General features: G+C 37.8%; 1 protein-coding gene across 1 annotated transcript; it reads right to left on the reverse strand.

The window, feature by feature from the left end:
• Positions 1 to 1,210: 1,210 nt before the first annotated feature.
• LOC133762889 (dnaJ homolog subfamily A member 1-like) lies at positions 1,211 to 14,957 on the reverse strand. The gene is made up of 2 exons (XM_062195885.1): positions 14,950 to 14,957; positions 1,211 to 1,843 (listed from the first exon to the last, which is right to left on the reverse strand). Exons 1-2 carry the CDS (start codon positions 14,955 to 14,957, stop codon positions 1,351 to 1,353), a joined length of 501 nt encoding a protein of 166 aa, XP_062051869.1. The 3' UTR covers positions 1,211 to 1,350.
• Positions 14,958 to 25,253: the final 10,296 nt, after the last annotated feature.

Genomic DNA, 25,253 nt, shown 5'->3' on the forward strand with positions numbered 1-25,253 from the left:
GGGGATTCCAGTACAATCCCATCAAGGTGGCATGTACCAATGCCATCTCACTAGTCCAAGTGATCATCTTCAGTTCACAATTGATCACACTGATAGGTCTAAGAGTCAAAGGGATCACACAAACAAAACTAGTGTCTGCTAATACTAACTGATAGAATCAAAAAGGGAGAGAAAGATCCAACATGGGAAGTGGGATACACAGCAGACTCATAGAATAGCATTCTGGCCTCAGAATCAGCCCTTAAGACATTTGGATCTGGCTCAAGAGCCCATGAGCGTATTTTAGGCATGGATAGCAGACACTCTGGCAAAAAAAAAAAAAAAAAAAAAAAAAAGACCTAATTGAAAGATCTCTGCAAGTGAGATCCCAGTGGAAAGAACAGGGCCATCAAAGAAGGAGGTATCTTTCTCTGAAGGGAGGAGAGAACTTCCACTTTGACTATGACCCTGTTGGAATAAGATCGAAGTCAGCAAACTCAAAAGGCTTCCATAGCCTTGGCAACTCATGACTAGAACCTAGGGAGATTACTGATGCCATAAACAAGCGTTTGTTAACAATTCTTAACAAGAATTGTTAAGTCAACAACAGGAGTCACTGTGTACTTACATCCCATGTGGGATCTGTCCTTAATGTGATGTCCAATGTGAAGTAATGCTATAAATAGTACTGAAACAGTATTTTTACACTTTGAGTTTCTGTCTGGGTGCAAACTGATGAAATCCTTACTTAGTATATACTGAATTGATCTTCCATATATAAAGATACTTGAAAATAAAAAAAAACTTGGTTTTAAATTGGAAATTGCATAAAAATTAATAAACTTTTAAAAAATATTGTGTAGGATCTGTGTCCTTAATGTGCTGAACATTGTGATTTAATGCTATAACTAGTACTCCAATAGTATTTTTCACTTTGTGTTACTATGTGGGGGCAAACTGTTGAAATCTTCACTTAATATATACTAAACTGATCTTCTGTATATAAAGAGAATTGAAAATGAATCTTGATGTGAACTGAAGGGGAGAGGGAGCGGGAAAGGTGAGGGTTGCAGGTGGGAGGGAAGTTTGAGGGGGGGGAAGCCATTGTAATCCATAAGCTGTACTTTGGAAATTTATATTCATTAAATAAAAGTTTAAAAAAAAAGAAAGAAAACAATAAAAAAATCTTTTTTAACATTTTTTGAGCTTTTATATTTGCGCTCATTCTTCATTTAACTTTTAAAACACTACTATCGCTGAATATTAAAACAAAAACAATAGCAAGTAGTGAGCATATTACGGTTGTAGTCCTTCACTCATCCTTCCACTGCTGCATACAAAATGCCAGCAGTGCCTTCTTCACTGGCCCCATTAGAAGGTCTGACACTGAACACCCCCTCTGGGATGATGTTCATCATCCTTGTATGCTTCTCCATTATAATGGCACCGTCTTTCCTGATTTGGATCAAAGTCCACGAGTTCTACCTGATCCATTTCATCAGTCTCTTCTACTTCCTTCCTCTCAGGGAGAAGTTTTTCCAGCAAAGAGAGTTTATCAGGAGATAGAAAGCCATTTTCAGGGAAGTTTACCTTAAATTCAATGATTACGCAACCCTTTTCATAAGGTCTATGATAAATTGGCATGCCTTCATTTAGCACACACTTGATATCTGCATGCTTGACAATCTGACCTGGATGAGAGGTGATGACTATGGTTTGGTTGTCAAGAGTGGATATTGGCTTTTGGAAACCACATAATGCTTCGACCAGTTGTATGTCCATACACATAAAAAGGTCTTCTCCTCGTCGGAGACTGTTTTGTGAACAAATCAGTATGCTTTCACTGGGAACTTTAGGATCACTTCTGAAAGATTTAATAGTTTAGAACCAAACTTGGTAAAAAAAAAAAAAAAAGCAAAACAGTTTATTTGGTTTCCTTTATGGCATTAAAAATTGTAGGAAGCTTTTGTACATAACTGTAGGAAGTTTTCCAAATTTTATCTCTGATGCTACATTTAAACTCATTAAGAATAACAATTTCAAATTGATCTTGACGTTTCTCTGGTTGATCTTTAAGATGAGCAGAACTATCTCCCATTTTTTGGAACATGAGGACATGCTACACAACAAGGAATACAGAATTCTATCGAGTTGCGTCATTAGCACTGAAACTCATTCTTCTCTTCCAATTTGGGTACTGAATGTGGAAAGCTGGATATCTATGCTTATTTTTCTCAATCCTCTCATTATCCCATTAGCCCTTGAGAATCAACTCATTTCTTAGAGAAGGTTAATATCTGGTCCAACCAATATTGGTCACAGCACTCCTTAATGTGGTGAGCATTGATGAAGAAAGATAATGTAAACTGACAATTACAGAATATTGTAAGCTACTCTGTTATCAAAAACATATCAGATTTCATTTTTTTATTGTTTTCCTTCTCCTCTAGTAGCTAAGAAGAGAAAGATTTGAAGGTGATTTGTAATTTTAGGGTCAGGGATTTCTTTCCACTGTGAGGATTTTTTCTCACATAGTTTTTGAGGCAATAATTTTACAAGCATTTGCAAATGTTTGGTTGTTCTGGGACTCCATCAAAACCTTACAGTATCATATCAGGAAAAATAATATTAATATATGTTAAATACAATCATATACAGGAAGCAAATAATTTTTAAAATAGCATACCATTCCCACTAGTGTGGAAGCTTGTAGTCAAGAAATAGGACTTGTCTTAGCAAACTCCAGCATTTCCCCTGACTCTCTCCTGCTACATGAAGATTTTTAAGGTTGGGCATTTGGTGTTGCAGAACTTAAGACATTGCTTAGGATACATCCAATCCTTATCAAATCACCTGTGTTCTAGAGCCTTCTCCACTCCCTATTCCAGCTTCCTGCTAATGCAGACTAAAAGAGGCAGCAAGTAATTGCTCATATTGTTGTATTCCTGGCATTTACATAGGAGACATGGAATGAGCTACTGGCTTTCCACTTCATCCTAGCCCATCCCCAACTGTTATAGGCATTTGGGGGAAAGAACCAGCAAATGGGAGCTCCCTGTCTCTCTGTCTCTCTGCCTTTCAGTCAATCAATCTATAAGTAATTTTTTTTAGTTTCTTTTTTTTAATTAAACTTTTATTTAATGAATATAAATTTCCAAAGTACAGCTTATGGGTTACAATGGCTTCCCCCTCCCAAAACTTCCCTCCCACCCACAACCCTCCCCTTTCCCGCTCCCTCTCCCCTTCCAATCACATCATGATTCATTTTCAATTCTCTTTATATACAGAAGATCAGTTTAGTATATATTAGGTAACGATTTCAACAGTTTCCGCCATATAGCATCACATAGTGAAAAAAAAAATACTGTTGGAGTACTAGTTATAGCATTAAATAAGAGTGTACAGCACATTAAAGACAGAGATCCTACATAATATTTTTTTAAAAAAAATTAATTAATTTTCTATGCCATTTCCAATTTAACACCAGGGTTTTTTTTTTTTCATTTCCAATTATCTTTATATACAGAAGATCGATTCAGTATATAGTTAGTAAAGAGCACATCAGCTTGTACCCACGCAGAAACACAAAGTATAAAAATACTGTTTCAGTACTAGTTATAGCATCACTGCACATTAGATAACACATTAAGGACAGATCCCACATGGGATGTAAGTACACAGTGACTCCTGTTGCTGACTTAACACTTTGACACTCCTGTTCATGGCATCAGTAATCTCCCTAGACTCTAGTCATGAGATGCCAGGGCTATGGAAGCCTTTAGAGTTCGCTGACTTTGATCTTATTTTGATAGGGTCATAGTCAAAGTGGAAGTTCTCTCCTCCCTTCAGAGAAAGGTACTTTCTTCTTTGATGGCCCCGTTCTTTCCACTGGGATCTCACTCACAGAGATCTTTCATTTAGGTCTTCTTCTTTTTTTTTTTTTTTTCTTTTCCATGGTGTCTTGGCTTTCCATGCCTACTATACTCTCATGGGCTCTTCAGCCAGATCTGAATGCCTTAAGGGCTGATTCTGAGGCCAGAGTGTTGTTTAGGACGCCTGCCATTCTATGAGTCTGCTGTGTATCCCATTTCCCATGTTGGATCTTTCTCTCCCTTTTTGATTCTATCAGTTAGTATTAGCAGACACTTGTCTTGTTTGTGTGATCCCTTTGATTCTTAGACCAATCAGAGCCATCGATTGTGAACTGAAATTAATCACTTGGACTAGTGAGATGGCATTGGTACATGCCACCTTGATGGGATTGTATTGGAATCCCCTGGTACATTTCTAACTCCATCATTTGCGGCAAGTCAGATGGTGCATTTCCCAAATTGTACATCTCCTCCCTCTCTTTTTCCACTCTTAAATTTAACAGGGATCACTTTTCAGTTAAAATTTAAACACCTAAGAATAATTGTGTGTTAATTACAGAGTTCAACCACTAGTACTAGAACAACAACAACAACAACAAATACTAAAAAGGATAAAGTATTACATTGTACATCTAGAGCCAGGACAAGAGCTGATCATGTCATAATTTCTTTTAGTGTCCATTTCACTTCAATAGGTTTCCCCTTTGGTGCTCAGTTGTCGCTGATCAGGGAAAACAAATGAAATTTGTCTCTTTGGGACTGGCTTAATTCACTCAGCATGATGTTTTCCAGATTCCTCCATCTTGTTGCAGATGACTGGGTTTCATTGTTTCTTACTGCTGTATAGTATTCTATGGAGTACATGTCCCATAATTTCTTTATCCAGTCTACTGTTGATGGGCATTTGGGTTGGTTCCAGGTCTTAGCTATTGTGAATTGAGCTGCAGTAAACATTTTTGTGCAGACGGCTTTTTTGTTTGCCAGTTTAATATCCTTTGGGTTAATTCCAAGGAGTGGGATGGCTGGGTTGTATGGTAGGGTTATGTTCAGGTTTCTGAGGAATCTCCAGACTGACTTCCATAGTGGCTTAACCAGTTTGCATTCCCACCAACAGTGGGTTAGTGTCCCTTTTTCCCCACATCCTCTCCAGCATCTGCTGTTGGTAGATTTCTGAAAGTGAGCCATTCTCACTGGGGTGAGGTGAAACCTCATTGTGGTTTTGATTTGCATTTCTCTGATGGCTAGTGATCTTGAACATTTTTTCATGTGTCTGTTGGCCATTTGGATTTCCTCTTTTGAAAAATGTCTATTGAGGTCCTTGGCCCATCTCTTAAGTGGGTTGTTTGTTCTGTTGTTGTGGATTTTCTTGATTTCTTTGTAGATTCTGGTTATCAACCCTTTATCTGTAGTATAGTTTGCAAATATTTTTTCCCATTCTGTCGGTTACCTCTTCACTTTCCTGACAGTTTCTTTTGAAGTACAGAAACTTGTCAATTTGATGCAATCCCAAATGTTAATTTTGGTTTTGACTGCCTGTGCTGCTGGAGTCTTTTCCAAGAAGTCTTTGCCTGTGCCTCTATCTTGCAGGGTTTCTCCAATGCTCTCTAATAATTTGATGGTTTCGGGTCGTAGATTTAAGTCTTTAATCCACGTTGAGTGAATTTTTGTGTAAGGTGAAAGGTATGGGTCTTGCTTCAAGCTTCTGCATGCGGAAATCCAATTTTCCCAGCACCATTTATTGAATAGACTGTCCTTATTCCAGGGATTAGTTTTGAATCTTTGATCAAATATAAGTTGGCTGTAGATATTTGGATTGATTTCTGGTGTTTCTATTCTGTTCCATTGGTATATCCTTCTGTTTCTGTACCAGTACCATGCTGTTTTGATAACAACTGCCCTGTAGTATGTCCTGAAATCTGGTATTGTGATGCCTCTGGCTTTGTTTTTGTTGTACAAGATTGCTTTGGCTATTCGAGGTCTTCTGTGTCTCCATATGAATTTCAGCATCATTTTTTCAAGATCTGAGAAGAATGTCTTTGGTATCTTGATTGGTATTGCATTGAATGTATAAATTGCTTTTGGGAGAATAGACATTTTGATGATATTGATTCTTCCAATCCATGAGCATGGAAGATTTCTCCATTTTTTGGTATCCTCTTCTATTTCTTTCTGTAAGGTTTTGTAGTTTTCATCGTAGAGATCTTTAACGTCCTTGGTTAAGTTTATTCCAAGGTATTTGATTGTTTTTGTAGCTATTGTGAATGGGATTGATCTTAGAAGTTCTTCCTCAGCCGTGGCATTGCCTGTGTATACAAAGGCTCTTGATTTTTGTGCATTGATTTTATATCCTGCTACTTTGCCAAACTCTTCGATGAGTTCCAGTAGTCTCTTACTAGCGTTCTTTGGGTCCCCTAAATAAAGAATCATATCATCTGCAAAGAGGGATAGTTTGAGTTTTTCCTTCCCAATTTGTATCTCTTTAATTTCTTTTTCTTGCCTAATAGCTCTGGCTAGAACTTCCAGAACTATATTGAAGAGCAGTGGTGAGAGAGGGCATCCCTGTCTGGTACCAGATCTCAGCGGAAATGCTTCCAACTTTTCCCCATTCAATAGGATGTTGGCCGTGAGTTTTTCATATATTGCTTTGATTGTATTGAGGAATGTTCCTTCCATACCCAGTTTGCTTAGAGTTTTCATCATGAAAGGGTGTTGTATTTTATCAAATGCTTTCTCTGCATCTATTGAGAGAATCATATGGTTTTTCTTCTGCAGTCTGTTAATGTAGTGTATTACATTGAATGTTTTTTGAACGTTGAACCATCCCTGCATACCAGGGATAAATCCCACTTGGTCTGGGTGGATGATCTTTCTGATGTGTTGTTGCATTCTATTGGCCAGAATTTTATTGAGTATTTTTGCATCTATGTTCATCAGGGATATTGGTCTGTAATTCTCTTTCAATGCTGCATCTTTTTCCGGCTTAGAAAATAAGGTGATGCTGGCTTCATAGAAAGAATTTGGGAGGATTCCCTCTTTTTCGATTGCTCTGAATAGTTTGAGAAGAATTGGAGTTAGTTCTTCTCTAAATGTCTGGTAGAACTCAGCAGTGAATCCATCTGGCCCTGGGCTTTTCTTTGTTGGAAGGGCCTTTATTACTGTTTCAATTTCTGTCTCAGTTATGGGTCTGTTTAGGTTTTCTATGTCTTCCTGGCTCAATTTAGGTAGGTTGTATGTGTCCAAGAATCTGTCCATTTCTGATAGATTTTCCTGTTTGCTGGCATACAAGTCCTTGTAGTAATTTCTGATGATTCTTTTTATTTCTGTGGTGTCTGTTGTTACGTTTCCCATTTCATCTCTGATCCTATTGATTTGGGTCTTTTCTTTTTTTAGTGAGTTGGGCCAATGAGGTGTCAATTTTGTTTATTTTTTCAAAAAACCAGCTCCTTGTTTGGCTGATTTTTTATAATTTTTTTTTGGATTCAATCCTGTTGATTTCTTCTTTGATTTTAATTATTTCTCTTCTCCTACTGGGTTTGGGTTTGGTTTGCTGCAGATTTTCTAGATCCTTGAGATGACTTGAAAGCTCATCTATTTGGTGCCTTTCCAATTTCTTGATGTAGGCACCTATTGATATAAATTTTCCTCTTAACACTGCTTTTGTTGTATCCCATAGGTTTTGGTATGTTGTGCTGTTGTCCTCATTTACTTCCAGAAAATTTTTGATTTCTCTTTTAATTTCTTCTATGACCCATTGTTCATTCAGGAGCATGTTGTTCAATCTCCATGTGTTTGCACGTGCTCTAGGGATTCCTGAGTTGCCAATTTCCAATTTCATTCCTTTGTGGTCTGAGAAGCTGCATGGTATGATTCTAATTCTTTTGAATTTGCTGAGACTTGCTTTATGGCCTAGTATGTGGTCAATCCTAGAGAAGGTTCCATGTACTGCTGAGAAGAATGTAAAGTCCTTAGATGTAGGGTGAAATGTTCTGTAGATATCTGTTAGATCCATTTGGGCTATAGTGTCATTTAAATCTACTGTCTCCTTGTTGATCTTCTGTCCTGTTGATCTGTCTATCTCTGAGAGTGGAGTATTGAAGTCCCCCAGTACTATTGTATTGGGGTCTAAGTCTCCCTTTAAGTCCCTTAACAAGTCTTTTAAATAAGCTGGTGCCCTGTAATTGGTGCATATACATTGATAATCGCTATATCTTCCTGTTGAATGGATCCCTTAATCATTAAATAGTGCCCCTCTTTGTCTCTCCTAATAGTTTTTGTGGTAAAGTTTATGTTGTCTGATATTAAGGTGGCTACGCCCGCTCTTTTTTCATTTCTGTTGGCATGGTATATCTTTTTCCAGCCTTTCACTTTCAGTCTGTATGCATCATTGTTGGAAAGATGAGTGTCTTATAAGCAGCAAAAAGATGGGTTTTGTTCTTTAACCCAATCAGCCAATCGGTGTCTTTTAACTGGACAGTTCAAGCCATTAACATTCAATGTGACTATTGAGAAGGAGTAACTTTGCCCTGTCATTTGCCAAAGATTTTTTCTAATATATGGTTTGAGACTCCTGCGATCTTTTGCTGTGAGGTTTCCTTCCTTTATCTTCTTTCATATTGGTTACTGTGTTTCTGTGTTTCTGTATGTAAGACATCTTTAAGCATGTTTTGCAGGGCTGGACGAGTGGCGACAATTTCTTTTAGTTTCTGTTTGCTGTGAAAGGTCTTTATTTCACCTTCATTCACAAATGAGAGCTTTGCAGGATATAATATTCTGGGCTGGCAGTTTTTCTCTCTTAGTACCTGGGCTATGTCTCGCCATTCTCTCCTAGCTTGTAGGGTTTCTGAAGAGAAGTCAGCTGTGAGTCTAATTGGACATCCTCTGAAAGTAATCTGGCGTTTCTCTCTTGCACATTTTAGGATCTTTTCTTTATGTTTCACTGTGGTGAGTTTGATTACGACGTGTCGTGGTGAGGATCTCTTTTGGTCATGTTTATTAGGGGTTCTATGAGCTTCCTGTACTAGGATGTCTCTGTCCTTCTCCAAACCTGGGAAATTTTCTGCTAGTATCTCACTAAAAAGGCCTTCTAATCCTTTCTCTCTCTCCATGCCTTCAGGAACTCCTAGAACCTGAATGTTGGGTTTTTTAATAGTATCCTGTAGATTCCCAACAATATTTTTTAGATTTCTAATTTCCTCTTCTTTTCTTTGGTTTGCCTGTTTCCTTTCCTGTTCTCTGTCTTCTAATTCCGATATTCTCTCTTCTTCTTCACCCATTCTGTTTTTAAGGCTTTCTAATGCGTTTGTCATTTGATCTATTGAGTTCTTCATTTCATTGTGGTTTTTTGTCACTATCACAGTTTCATGTTCTATTAGTTGTTTCATTTCATTTTGATTCCTCCTTAATATTTCATTTTCACAAGAGAGATTTTATATCTTGTCCATTAAGGATTTCTGTAGTTCAAGAATTTGTTTTTGAGAACTTCTTAATGTTCTTATCAATTTTTTGAGATCTGCTTCTTGCATTTCCTCTATCTCTTCATCTTCATAATCTTGCATTGGCGTGTCTTGTTCATTTGGAGGCATCATAGTGTCTTCCTTGCTCTTGTTAACTTGGCTTCTACGTTTGTTGTTTGGCATGTTGGAGATAATTTTTTTTTTTTTTTGCTGTGGTGTTTTTTTTCTCGTTATACTATGCCTCTAAGTGGGCTGCTTTGATGGATCCTTAGGGGCTGTGATGGGTGTGGCCAGAGAGCTCTGCTTGATTCTTCAGGTTTAAGGCTGTGCAAAAAGCGATTCACCCAGATTGTTCACTCCCTTGCTCCTTACTGGATCTCTCTCTCTCTCTCTCTCTCTCTTTTTTTTTTTTTGACTCAGTTGGGAAGTAATCCCGAATGGCTGAGTGGAATTGAGTGTAGTTGAAATCTGGCCTCTGTGAGTATTCGTTTGATCTACCCCTGGGACCACACAAAGAGTTTATGCAGCCCTCAATGTGTTCTCAAGATTCACCAAATTCCGAAGTTACTGAGTTTGTGGCTGCGCTTTAGATACGTAAAATGGCTCCTGCTCTTTGTTTTGCTCCTTGAGTGACAAGAGAGGCCTCTGCTTTTCACCCCCAATGTCTCGGGTTTCTGCTGTCTTTGTCTTACCTCCCTCCCGTTCCCGCGCTGGCGAGATTCTGCAGCTCCTCTCCTGCGGTTGAGTTTGCACGTGGTGGGCTCCCTGTAGGTCCTCTGTGTCACATCCACTAGATCCGGAAGCGTTTCCTCTGCAGTTTTTTTCTTGAATCTTTTCCTGAGGCTACAGTAATTCCACTTTTATGAAACTTTATTTTCCCAAACTACGGCGCACGTCCTCACTATCCGCCATCTTGGCTCCACCCCCAATCAATCTATAAGTAAATTTTAAAAGATTTTCAAACAAGAAACCCACAATGAATCAGATACTTCTCAGACACCTTTTTTAGTCCATTAATAATGTGGTTTTATGGGATGAATTTTTTATTCTCTTAAAGTCATATGTTTAAGACCTTATACCTAGTGTTTTAAACTTTGAATGCATTTGGAAATAGGGTTTTGAAACAGGTAATCTAAGTTCAAATGAGACCATTAGAGATGATCCTAATCCAATACAACTTCTGTCCTTATAGGAAGAGAAGATTAGGACACAAAGATACACAAATATTGTACCATGTGAAGACACACAGCAAAGACCATACATGCAAGCCAAGGAGAAAAACCTGAGATGATAATAACGCTGCTGAAACCTTAATCTTGTAGTTCCAGCTTCCACATTTGTGGGACAATAAATAAATTCCTGTTGTTAGCCCTCCATCCCCAGGCTGTGGTACTTGGTTATAATAGTCCTAGCATATGTATATGAATCAGTAAGGCATTCAAAGTAGTTGAAAAGAGACCATGAGGGACATAATATGAATAAGCAGCCAAAAACAATAAAATGAATTAACTAATAGAGGAAACACTGGCTAATAGTGCAACTGACCTAAAATGTAGTTTTTGAAGTTATAGTTTCCACATAGAGGAAATCAATGGTATTTAGATTTGACAAAATTCTTTTGCATAGTGTGAAAAATTATCATTTGCCTTAAACCTTTTCCATAGGTTAACTTCTGTCCCCACAAATTGTAAAGTGGTATAGCTATAAAAATTCAATAAAAAGTGCACACCATCATAGAATCAGATATTCCTCCACGGTTACACTACACAGGATGCACCATTACACAAAAATGTTACTTGAGTTGATTCCTTTCATCAATTTCCAACTGTTATGTGTCTTTTAAAGACTTATTTATTCATTTATTTTGAAAACAGAGCAACAGGGAGAGGTGGAGGGAAAGAATGAGACATAGAGAAAAGTCTTCCACCTGCTGGTTCATTCCACAAATGGCCACAACCTATAGGTCAGGGCCAGGCCAAAGTCAACAAATTCATCTGGGTCCCCTTGGGACATCTTTCACTGCCATCCCACATGCATTAGTAGGAAGTAGAGCAGCAGGGTCTCAAAACTGGCACTCTGATAATCAGATGCAGCATAGCAAGCACCAGCTTTGAACCTGCTATACCATGCCAGGCCCTGTTGTGCATTTTTTATTGGCATTCTAAAACCTACTATTAGTACATATCTTGTTTCTCATGCATGTAACCATGTGACTAACATATATCTCAAATTGCATATATTTATTAAGTATAAGTATCCTATATTCAGATTCAGTATACTTATGGCAGTACTTTGCCTAATATATCTAAATGCATAACATTAGGAGATCCTTTTGGGTCTTGACAGAGTCTCCTCTTGCTTTATCTCAGCCAGAATATAGGCTTTTCCATGGCCAGATATAACACGTAAGCACCATTCTACATATACAAAGGCATCAGACTTTCATAAAAATGAGGCTACACACAAAACTCAATTAAATGAATGAAGTCATTTACACAAAAACAAATCTGTTTTGAATTATATTAATTCTTTGAGAGATTTAAATTCATAACTTTGTACTGATATTAAGTATTTCAAGTAAGCAGCAGGGTTTCTAAAAGTTGGAGAGTAGGTGGTGAGGGAGTATTACAGAAGAAATAAGGGCAGGATTTAGAAGAGAGAGGTATGAGACAATAATCAAGCTTTGGCTGATATTGAGGATTTCATGGGACCACCCCAGCTCTTAAGCTGAATAAACCCAATCCCCGGTTTTATTCATTCATGACCTGATGTATTTTTAATATCACACAGCAATACTTTGAAATGGTTTTTCTGTGATCCTTCAGATAACTAGGTTAAGGCTGAAATATCCTGCAGTAGAATATTTGGTGGGATAATTGTACCTAGAAAACTTTAATATGTGTTTGTCACAGATTTCTGCTTCTTCCTCTCAGAGTCTGTAAGGTCCAGTGTTAGGAACACATGTGAAATGATAAACTCCCTAATTCCTTTTTTCCTAAAGGTTATGCTGTAGAGTTGGTCCATATTTGTTTTTCCAACTTTAAATTAAATTTTCTCAACAAATTGAAATACCATTTTTATAACTCTAATACCCACTCTAAAATCAAAGGGAACTGAAAATTTGACTTGGCAGTGATCTGTGAATTACAGTAATGAGTGTGGGGGAGATGCAGAATGTCAACTTTCCAGAATGTCTTAAAATGACATTGTTATTTAAAATGCTGATCACTTAGTGATTCTTAAAGTGATTTTCTTGTTTCACCAAGAGAAGATTAAGCTGTGCTTTTGATTACACTCTTTCCTTAGAGCACTGGAATTATCCTCTTTGTTCAGTATATGCCCAGCTGCTGCCCAATAAGCTCCACAAACTTGGTGTCACAGCTGTGATGCCTGCTCCAGATTTTGGAGTCAAATTTCCTTCTCCATAGCTATGGCGATTTGGGCCCAGATTCAAGTGGAAATTCTCCTAATTCTCTTTGGAAATGTATCACTTTATTTGAAGGCCAAATGTATATTCAAAGACCACATGCAACGTGTTTTTGTGGTTTTTTGTTTTGTTTTGTTTTATTGTAGCTGCACATTTCTTAGCATTGTTTGTGTCATTTAAAAAAGCAACTTATATCTTAAAATAAAACTAATGAAATGTGAAATTAAGTGACCTAACATTTCCAGTGACCACATTTAACATCCAAGTATTTTAAAATAATTCTATTTCACTTTTAAACTGTGCCCAACTAACTTTGACAGAGGCCAAAAGGTATGCAAACTGACCTTTGTCTTTGACACATCCCCCAGGAATCTGAACCAACATCTGCTTTTTGTTTGGTTTTGTTTCCCTACAACCAGTCTCTCTCATGTTTTTTCTACCTCTTCCTTCCACTGATTTTCTAGCCCACATGGAAGAGTACGGCAATGTACTTCTGTCCCCAGTTTCTCAGTTTCCGTCTTGTCAAAGAACACCTTATGCTCCAAATTACTGCCCACCTCTCCCAGAATGCAAAGTGTAAATGTTTTTGTTACAAGTCATGGTGGTCTACAAAGTGTAAGTAATCTTATAAACATGCATTGTATCAGTTTGTGATATTTATTATTTCTTTATTAATATTATGTTTGGGGTTGGCATTGTGGTGCAGTGGGTCATTCCTATAACATTGTGAATACCATGTGAGTGAAGGCTCCAGTCCCAGCTGCTCCACTTCCAATCCATCTCTATACTAACGTGCCTAGAAAAGCAGCTCAAGTTCTTAGCGACCTGCCACACATGTGGGACTCCAGGATAGAGTTCCAAACTCTGGCTGCAGCTTGCCCCAGCTCTGACTGTTATGGCCACCTGGGGGAGTGACCCTGTTGATGGACAGAAAATCAATCTCTCTCTCTCTCTCTCTCTCTCTCTCCCCCCCCCTCTCCTTCTCTCTGCAACTCTGCCTTTCAAATAAATAAATAAAAATCTTAAAAAAATTATGTTTACATTATTTTATCATTTAATTGATTATGAATTCCTGGAAGCAAAATTCTAATTTTTTTCACCAAAATTAAGCATTTAGGTACCTTGTAGATTTAATTATAATCTAAATATTTAAAGTTCACTAAAGGGGCTGGCATTGAGCCATAAGATATAAAGGCGCTGCCTGTAATGCTGGCATCCCATATGGACACTTATTTTTGTTCCAGGTGCTCCACTTCCAGTGCATCTCCTTGCTAATGGCCTGGGAAAAGCAGCATAAGGTAGCCCAAATGTTTAGGCCTCCGACACTCATGTAGGAGAACTGGAAGGAGCTCTTAGTTCCTGGCTTTGGCCTGATCTAATTCTAGCCATTGTGGGCATCTGAAGAGTGAACCAACAGATTCTCTCTTGCTTTCTCGCTCTCTCACCCCCCTCTATCTCTCTTTGTTTCTCTCTCTCTTTCTGTAAATCTGACTTCCAAATAAATAAATCTCAAAAAAATCACTAGAGCTTCTGATGTCTTAACCCAGGCTGTGGTTTTAAAATAATAAATTAAAAAACGGGAAAATTAAAGAATTATGAATAGTTACATTTTAGCCCTTACTCTTTTTATTCTGTTGGTTGGGATCCAGGATTTTGTTTTCTAAATGGCACTGAACAGACTGAGTATATGCCTAACTGAAAAGATGTAACAAATATTAGATTGATTTTTGTTGAAGAGATTTTAGGGATACTGGCAGATAAAGTTAATAATATGAGCCAAAGTGGAACTTTACCAGACAAAAGTAAGCAAATTCTAAATTTTAAAGAGATTTTATTTTGAGTGTAGGAGATTAAAATCAAACAACAAAACATAATGGAATCCTTTGACATTTGTGAGATTTAAATTGGAATTACTTTGCTTTTTGTCTTGGTCCATTTGGGCTACTGTAATAAAATACCACAAATTTAGAGGCTTATAAAAAGAAGAAATTTGTTTTTCCTAGCTTTGGAGGTTGAGAAATTAACAATCAAGGATTCAGCCGACTATGTGTCTGGTAAGGGCTCACTTTCTGGTTCATAGACAAACATCTTTTCCATGTGTTTCCACATGGTAGGAGAGGCAGGGAATGACTCTTGAACAAATTTTTAAGTACACTGATCTCATTCATGAGCACACCACCTTTATATTCTAATCGCCTGAAAAATGCAGTCTTCTTACATCACCATGGTGTCCTGGGTTAGGATTTCTACATATGAAAGTTGGAGGGATGTGAACATTCAGATAATAGTACTTCTCAAGGTCGGTTTGCTTATTTATTCATTTACTTGGCAGAGAGAGAGATAGAGCTCCCATGGACCAGGTTATTCTGCAAATGGTAAACCAGGAAGTTAATCCAAGTCTCCCACGTGAATAAGCCAGAGCCCAACTACTTGAACCATTACCTATACATCCAAGGGTCTGCATTAGCAGGAAATTGGAATCAGGAGCAAAAGCTATGGATCAATCTGTGGTACTTTTATATGGGACATAGGCATCCTGACTCACATCTTAACCACTAGGGCAAACACTAACGCACATGTTTATTTAAATCTTCTGTTCTGGACGTTGTTCCATACAAGCATCCAGAGATGGTGCTTCTTGTGCTTACAGAGAACAGTTCTAGAAAATCAACTTACATCTAACAGACCGCATGCTCATCCCTATAAAGATGATGGTGGCACTGCTCCTCAACCTTAGTTGCCTAAGTATTGATTGGCTTTCCCATCTAGCCTCTTCTTTAAAGAAAGGAAATGAACATTCCAAGGAGTTCAAAGCGAAGTCTATGATGTGAACTGCTTTGCCTCTTGTGTACTGTTTCATAAACTCATTTTTTACTTTAGAAATAGAAAAGGAAAAAGAAACTAATTTAAGAGCAAATCCATATTATGGGCATTACCTGGTAATTCAATTTCTGTGTCAAGGATAGTAGTGATCCTGGGATTGAGGTGGGAGTTAGGTGCAATACTTTTGTGGCCCGTAAGTGATATAACATATGTGACCTTGTAAATCTGCTTCAATTATCCCTAATGGTCTTCTGATCTATTTTGAATATTTACCCAGCAACAGTATGGTCCAAAGGTATTAACTAAAGCAAACAAACACAGTTTTCTCTTGGTATTCATGGGCAATTGATGCCAGGATCCTCCTGCAAATAGCAAACTCCATGGATAGTCAAATCTCTAAATAGAGCATATTATTTGCATATAACCTGTATACTTTGTTCTGTATAGTTTGTCTCTAGATTTCTTAATACATCTAATACAATGTAAATGCTATATAGGTCATTATTATACTATTTAATAGCGAATTATTACAAGGAAAAAATCAGTACATGTTCAGCATGGATCTTCGCCTTTTTCTAGTATTTTCAAATCAAGATCAGTTGAATCAATGGATGTGCGACCCATAGATACTGATGTCTGCCTATAAGTGTAAACTTTACATTTACTTCACAGATACTTTATATGAAGGCAACAAATTGCTAAATAATAGGTTTATAAATTAAATGATTTTTCTTTTAAAAATACAACACATACCTTATAATTTTTTTCCATTTTTTTTATTTGACAGGTAGAGTTATAGACACAGAGAGAGACAGAGAGAAAGGTCTTTCTTCTGTTGGTTCACTCCCCAAATGGCTGCTATGGCCAGCGCTGCACCAATCTGAAGCCAGGAGCCAGGTGCTTCCTCCTGGTCTCCCATGCGAGTGCAGGAGCCCAAATACTTGGGCAATCCTCCACTGCCCTCCCGGGCCAGGACAGAGAGATGGACCATACCTTATAATTTTAAGAAAATAATATAGAGAATGTAGTAGCATAGAAAGACATTTGGTCTTTGACCTCAGTTTCTGGTGAAGAGCTCCTAAAACTCCTTCAATTCAACAATGAAAAGCTGATGGGAACATTTTTGGTTCTAATGAGGCAGACATTTTTAGTAGGTTGTGCCCCTACATAACTTGAAGATGAGGAACTGAATACCAAAAAGGCCAGGCCTTTATTAAAGGATAGAACTTTCTGGGGACAGCGCTGTGGCACAGAGGGTTAAGGCCCTGGCCAGAAGCGCCAGCATCCCATATGGGTGCTGGTTCTAGTTCTGGCTGCTCCTCTTCCAATCCAGCTCTCTGCTGTGGCCTGGGGAAGCAATAGAAGATGGCCCAGGTGCTTGGGCCCCTGCAACCACATGGGAGATCAGGAAGAAGCTCCTGGCTCCTCACTTCAGATTGGCGCAGCTCCGGCCATTGCAGCCATTTGGGGAGTGAACCAATGAAGGGAGACCTTTCTCTGTCTCTTCCTCTCACTGTCTGTAACTCTACCTCTCAAATAAATAAATACAATCTTAAAAAAAAAGAGTGTTAATTGTTAAAGTAACAACAGGAGTCACTGTTCACCAGCTTTCCATACAGGATCTCTGTCCTCAAAGAGTTATATTAGGAGAGTTAATAGCAAAACTTGTTCTTAAAGAATTACTTCATTTCAGCATATTAAATGGAGGATATTCTTATGTCTCAAAAGTTATAGTTATGTCTAAGTGCTCACAAAAGATGTATCATTCTTGGGTTCTCCTTTAAAGATAATTAAGTTTCTGAAAACAAAAAAGAATGATTAAAAAAAAAGAAGCGGGGCCAGTGCCTTGGCTCACTTGGTTAATCCTCCACCTGTGGCACCGGCATCCTACATAGGCACCGGGTTCTAGTCCTAGTTGCTCCTCTTTCATTCCAGCTCTCTGCTGTGGCCCAGGAGGGCAATGGAGGATGACCCAAGTGCTTGGGCCCCTGCAACCACATGGGAGACCAGGAAAAAGCACCTGGCTCCTGGCTTCAGATCGGCGCAGCGCTGGCCATAGAGGCCATTTGAGGGGTGAACCAATGGAAGGAAGACCTTTCTCTCTCTCTCTCTCTCTCTCTCTCTCTCTCTCTGTGTGTGTGTGTGTGTGTGTAACTCTATCTGTCAAACAAATAATAAAAAAAGAAGCAAAAATAATTTTGAGATGCAATGACTTTGAACAGCCCTAGCCTGGACTGTTGAGGAACAGTTTTTTTTTTTTTTCTTCTTCTTCTTATTTTTTTCTTTTTCTTTCTCATAGAAAGTATTGAATTCTTTACCTAGAATAGTTAATCTTCTTTGCATAAAGTCAATTGAAAATAGATCTTAGTAAAAATTAAGACTGGAAATAGGAGAGGGAGGTGGAAGAGGGGTGGGAGTGTAGGTAGGAAGAATTACTTTGTTCCTAAACTTGTATTTATGAAATGTATGTAAATAGATAAATAAATAAACCTTAAAAAATAAATGAAATGCAACCTTCAATTCTATGAGCTGTTTCAGCCAATGAAGAAAACAAAGGATTTCTGGGAACCAGTCGATGGAATCAATCAATCTCTCTCTCTCTCTCGCTCTCGCTCTCGCTCTCTTTTTCTCTCTCCCCCTCTCTCTCTTTCTCTCTGTAATTCCAACTTTCAAATAAATAAATAACTCTTTTAAAAAAGAACTTATGATTTATAGCCAACTGTTCAGAAATACAAGTGTCCTAAGGTTTATGACTGATGTTTTAGCTGAGGTCAGACTGACTCCTTAAACCTGTGGAGTCTGAACTTAACCAGGTAATTAATTTCAGGCTGTAGTTGGATTTTATGCAATTCAGTTGCTATCAGAATGAATATTAGGAGGAAAAATAATCTCTCAAAGAGTCAAAAAATACATAGTCTATTCCCCTCCCCATATAAGCACAGTTAGATCTAATGATAGATAAAAATACATTTACTAAATACTCATATACACAGACAAGCAGATTTATAAATGATCATGTTGTATACATTATGTCATTGTCAATGAACAGTAATTGCAAATAGTAAATAGAATAAAATGCCCTTTTATTGAAATACATCATTTATTTATCTAATATCAATTATTATACATCATAGCATTGTGAGTAATTATAAGCATTTAACCAGAGTAGTAATAATTTTAGTATCTTAATGCCATAAAATTTTAAACAAACCATATAGAAAAATATATAACATCAAAAAAGTTTGAAAAAATGATAAATTTAGGATTGCCCATAACACTTTTTTATTTTCTTTCACACTAAAATGAGACTTGAGAAATAATCCTTCTTGTAAAATATATCTAATAATATTTAAAAGTACTTATTATTTGAATTCTGGAGGCACTATGTTCCAAATTAACTTTTAGAGTTTCTTTTATTTATTAAACCAAGCTTCAACGCAACAAAACTTTCAATTTATTTCAAATGAAATACACAGGAGGATCTTAGATGACTAAATCTTTGGATAAACTGAGATATTCTATTAATCAAAAGAGACAAAGGGAGCAAAATCAAATTTTCATATGGACTAAAATCAATAGGATTCTGTCAGGCTGAATTAAACAATATTTTATTATTAACTTCAAATATTATCTATTGTGGCTAACTGATTTTATTATTTTTTGTCTTAAGGTTTTTGTCCTGAACACAAAAATGTAGAATCATATTTTTGAGCATTACAGGGACTTCAGATATTGATCAAATATTTCTGAGGTTGGGTAGAAACTCCTATGGGGGAAAATACTGCAATTCATTCATCTTTAGATCAACAGAGTGACTTGCAGAAAAGTATACCATATTTTTAATTGGATTGAATTAAAAATAAAGAGAATGTGTTGCAAGGATTTCACTTGTGCAGTGATTGATAAATTCTTGAATGTAACTAGAATTTGGAACTTACTGTTTAAAACACTATGTCATTAGTGGTAATATTATACCAAACTTTCTCTTTATACATATATTTATTTAACAATGGGGAAGCATCAGATATGGTGGCCCTTATCTACTGGAATTCTCCAGTAGATTTGCTTATTCCTGCAGTTCCATATTCAGATTCTCAGACTGGATGGGAAAGGTAAAGCAAGTGAAAGAATAAGGTCAGTGTTGATGGTATAAGAACACATAGGTTAGAAGAAGGAGGAAATAATAAATTGAATAAATCAAGTTCGATCTAAATATGTCAACTGCTTCTCAGCTGCAGCAAATCTTAAAGACAAACCCTGCTTAAGAGTTACCATAACATTTATAATAAATAAAGCATGAAAAATAATTAATTAATACAAAAGAAGGCAGAAAAAGAAAACAAATGGAATAGAGAAAAAGACAGGATAAACAGAAAAGAATGTGCAAGATGACAGATTTAGGTCTGAGTGTAGCAACAGTTATGTTACATGCGAATATTCTAAACACTTCTAATGAAAAGGCAGAGATCTCCTGATGGCCCCATGTGGGCACTGGTTCCTGTCCAGGCTGTTCCATTCTGATCCAGCTCCCTGCTAATGGCCTAGGAAAAGCAGAAGGTGGCTAAATTGTTTGGGCCCCTGCCACCAATGAGGGAAACCTGAAAGAAACTTCTGGTACCTGATTTCAGCCTGGCCCAGCACTGGCCATTGCATGCACATGGAGAGTGACCCAGTGTCCACTGGATGGAAAATCTCTGCCTCCCTCTCTCTTCTCTCTTCTCTCTTCTCTCTTCTCTCTTCCCTCTTCTCTCTTCTCTCTCTCTCTCTCTCTCTCCTTCCCTCCCTCCCTCCCTCCCTCCGTCCATCCCCCCCCACTTTGTCTGTGTATGTGTGTGTGTGTCTGTCTGTCTTTCCTCCTTTCTCTCCCTGCAACTCTGACTTTAAAATATCCAGTGATAGCATAAAAGTATTCTAGTGAATGCAAAAATGTAGATAATATAGAGTATTTCTTGAAAATAAGCTACAAAATATCCACCAAGAAGAAATAACCCAGGGGCCTGAGCTCTGAGGTAGTAGGTTAAAGCCACCACCTGCAGTGCCAGCATCCCATACAGGTGCCCGTTCGAGTCCCAGCTGCTCCACTTCCGATCCAGCTCTCTGCTATGGCCTGGGAAAGCAGTACAAGATAGCCCAAGTCCTTGGGCCCCTGCACCCAAGACTCAAAAGAAACTCTTGGCTCCTGGCTTCGGATTGGCATAGCTCCATACATTGTAGCCGACTGGGGAGTGAATCAGCAGAGGGAAGACCTCTCTCTCTCTCTGCCTCTCCTTCTCTCTCAGTGTAACTCTGCCTTTCAAATAAATAAATAAATCTATAAAAAAAAACCAAAGACCCTTTGTCTTTTAAATGACCTGAATCTGATATTAATGTTTTCCTTCTCTTTCCTAAAACAGTAACAAATACAGATTTATGCTAAATGTACACACTAATAAATTCAACCAAAAATGTAAATTTGGGACATGCTCAATCAGACTTGCCCCAAATGGTGGAGTTAGAAATGTGTCAGAGGATTCCAATACAATCCCATCAAGGTGGCATGTACCAATGTCATCTCACTAGTCCAAGTGATCATCTTCAGTTCACAATTGATCATACTGATAGGTCTAAGAGTCAAAAGGATCACATAAACAAGACTAGTGTCTGCTAATACTAACTGATAGAATCAAAAAGGGAGAGAAGGATCCAACATGGGAAGCGGGATACACAGCAGACTCATAGAATGGCAGATGTCCTAAATAGCACTCTGGCCTCAGAATCAGCACTTAAGGCATTCGGATATGGCTGAAGAGCCCATGAGCATATTTTAGGCATGGAAAGCCAAGACACTGTGGCAAAAAAAAAAAATGACCTAAATGAAAGATCTCTGTGAGAGAGATCCCAGTGGAAAGAACGGAGCCATCAAAGAAGGAGGTACCTTTCTCTGAAGGAAGGAGAGAACTTCCACTTTGACTATGACCCTGTCGGAATAAGATCGAAGTCGGCAAACTCAAAAGGCTTCCATAGCCTTGACAACTCGTGACTACAGCCTAGGGAGATTACTGATGCCATAAACAAGAGTGTCAAATTGTTAAGTCAACAACAGGAATCACTGTGTACTTATTCCTTATGTAGGATCTCTGTCCTTAATGTGTTGTTCAATGTGAATTAATGCTATAACTAGTACTCAAACAGTTGTTCTGTGTGGGTGCAAACTGATGAAATCTTTACTTAATATGTACTAAATTGATCTTCTGTATATAAATATAATTGAAAATGAATCTTGATGTTAATGGAATGGGAGAGGGAGCAGGAGATGGGAGGCTTGTGGGTGGGAGGGAAGTTATGGGGGGGGGAAGCCATTGTAATCCATAAACTGTACTTTGGAAATTTATATTTACTAAATGAAAGTTTTAAAAAAGAATAATATAATGGCATTTTGAAAAAAAATTCAACCAAAAATGTAATGAAGAAATCATATCAATTCTCCACAAATACGTCTGTACTACATACATATTAAGTACAAAAGAAGGGGCTGGTGTAGTGGTGTACTTGTTTAAGCACCACTTATGATGCCAGAATTACTTTTCTGAGAAATAATTTGAGTCCTGGCTGCTGTGTTTCTAATCCAGCTTCCTGCTAATATGCTGGGGAAAACACGAGAAGATACCCCACAGTGCTTGGGTCCTTCCCACCCATGTGGAAGACTTGGGTGGAGTTCTTGGCTCTGGCTTCAGCCTGGATCAACTCCATCTTTGGTAGTCACTTGGGGAGTGAACCAGCCAATGGATGATATTCTCTCTCTCTCTCTCTCTCTCTCTCTCTCTGCCACTTTTTCAAATAAATAAATAAATCTTTTATAAAAAGAAACACAAAGTGAAAATCAAGAACTTCTCATTGGATAAATCTGACTCATATTTTTTCAACAAAGTGATTGATTAAAGTTAAAATTGATACAGCATAAATTCATAACATGTGTTTCTTGATGTGACAAACTAAGAAGAAATCACCTTTGTGGCATTTCTTCCACAAATATATAATCATGTATGGAAATGACTCTGGCTTTGTTTTTGTCATTTAATATTGCTTTAGTTTTTCTGTGACTCTTGTTTCCATATTAATTTTAGCATTGTTTTTTCTAGATCGGAGAAAAATGTCCTTGGTATTTTTATGTGATCACATTGGATCTATAAATTGCTTTCAATAATGTGGACATTCTGATGATGTTAATATTCCAGTCCATGAACATGGAAGATTTTTTGTTTGTTTGTTTTTTTCTGTGGGTCATTTTCTTTAATGTTTTGCAATTTTCATTGTAGAGATCTTTCAGATCCCTGGTTAAATCTACTCCAAGACATTCAAAATTTTTGTAGCTATTGTGAATGAGATAGCTCTCACAAAGTCTTTCTCAGCAATAGTACTGTTAGTGTATAAAAAAGGGTATTGATTTTTGGGTATTGATTTTATATCAAGCAACTTTGCCAAACTGTCTGAAGTTAAGGGTTTCACTATTCATTAGTGGAATCTTTTGTTTCTCCTACATATAGAATCATGTCATCTGTAAACATGGATGAATTGACTTCCTCCTTTCCCACTTGTATTCCTGTGATGTTTTTTTCTTGCCTAATGACTCTAGTTAAAACTTTCAGAACTATATAGAATAGTATTGGTAAGAGTGAGCATTCTCTTGGGGCCAGTGCTGTGGCATAGCAGGTAAAGCCTCCACCTGCAGTGCCGGCAGTTCCACTTCTGATTCAGCTCTATGCTGTGGCCTCAGAAGGCAGTGGAAGATGGCCCAGTCCTTGGGCCCCTGCACCAGCATGGGAGACCCAGAGGAAGCTCCTGGCTTCGGAGCGGCACAGCTCCGGCCATTACAGCCAACTGGAGAGTGAACCAGCGGATGGAAGACTTCTCTCTCTCACTCTCACTGCCTCTCCTTCTCGCTCTGTGTAACTCTGACTTTCAAGTAAATAAATTAATCTTTAAAAAAAAAGAGTGAGCATTCTCATCTGGTTCTGAATCTTGGTAGAAATGCTTCCAACATTTCGCCTTTCAATATGAATTTGGCTGTGGACTTGTCATATATTTCTTTGATTGTTTTAAAGACTGTTCCTTCTATACCCAATTTGCTAAGGTTTTTATCATGGAAAGATGTTGCATTTTATCAAATACTTTCTCTACATCTATCGATATAATAATAAGGTTTTGATTGTTCAATCTGTTAATATTATGTATCATGTTTATTTATTTGCATATGTCTGGCTATCCCTGCATACCAGTAATAAATCACATTTGGTTCAGGTGAAAGATCTTTCTGGTGTGTTATTGGATTTGACCAGCTAGTAGTTTGTTGAGGATTTTTGCATTTGTATTCATCAGAGATATTAGTATATAGTTCTTTTTCTGATTTTGGAATTAAGGTGATGCTGGCCTCAGAGAAGGAGTTTGGGAGGATTCCCTCTTTCAGTTGTTTTGAATGTTTTGAGAAGAATTGGAAATAGTTCTTTAAAGGTTTGATAGAAAATTTCAAGACATGCTACAGGGAAGTTATCATCAAAACAACCTAGAACTGGCACAAAAACAGATACAGATGGCTGGACCAATGGAACAGAATAGAAACTCCAGATATAAATCAATGCATCTATAACCTACTTACCATTGACAAAGGAGGTAAAATCAATCTCTGGAACAAGGTCAGTCTCTTTAACAAATGGTGCTGGGAAAACTGGATCTCTACTTGCAGAAGTATGAAACAAGATCCTTCCCTGATACCTTATACAAAAACCCACTCAAAATGGATCAAAAACCAAAATCTACGACTTGATACCATCAAATTACTAGAGAAAATTGGGGAAGCTGTGTGATAAATTAGCAGAAGCAAAGACTTCTTGGAAAAGAACCCAGAAGCACAGGCAATCAAAGCCAAAATTGAAAACGAGAATTACATCAAGCTGAGAAGCTTAAACATTCATTAAAGTTAAGGAGCAACCCAAAGTATGGGAAAAAATATTTGCAATCCACGCAACTGGTAAAGGATTAATATTCAGAATTATAAAGAGCACAAGAAACTCAACAAAAATAAAACAATCCAGTTAATAAATGGGCACAGGACTTGAACAGGCATTTTTTTAGAGGAAATTAAAACTGCCAAAGACACGAAAAAATTGCTCAAGGGGCCGGTGCTGTGGCACAGAGGGTTAAAGCCCTGGCCTGAAGTGCCGGCATCCCATATGGGTGCCAGTTCTAGTCCAGTCTGCTCCTCTTCTGACCCAGCTCTCTACTATGGCCTGGGAAGGAAATAAAGGATGGCTCAAGTTCTTGGGCCCCTGCACCCAGGTGGGAGACCCAAAGGAGGCTCCTGGCTCTGGAACAGCAGAGCTCCGGCCATTGCGGTCATCTGGGGGGTACTATCGGATAGAAGACCTTTCTCTCTGTCTATCTCTCTCTGTGGCTCTGTCTTTCAAATAAATAAAATAAGTCTTAAAATTACTCAAGATCACTATTCATCAGAGAAATGCAAGTCAAAACCACACGAGGTTTTACCTCACCCCCGTTAGAATGCATCTCATACAGAAATCAATAAAAAACAAGTGCTGGCAAGGATGTAGAGGAAAATGTACTCTAATCCACCGTTGGTGGGAATGTAAATTGTTGCAGCCACTGTGAAAGGCAGCACAGACATACCTTAGTAATCTGAATATAGACCTACCATATGACCCAGCA

This window comes from Lepus europaeus, chromosome 1, assembly GCF_033115175.1.
Source record: "Lepus europaeus isolate LE1 chromosome 1, mLepTim1.pri, whole genome shotgun sequence".
NCBI classification, from domain to species: Eukaryota; Metazoa; Chordata; class Mammalia; order Lagomorpha; family Leporidae; genus Lepus; species Lepus europaeus.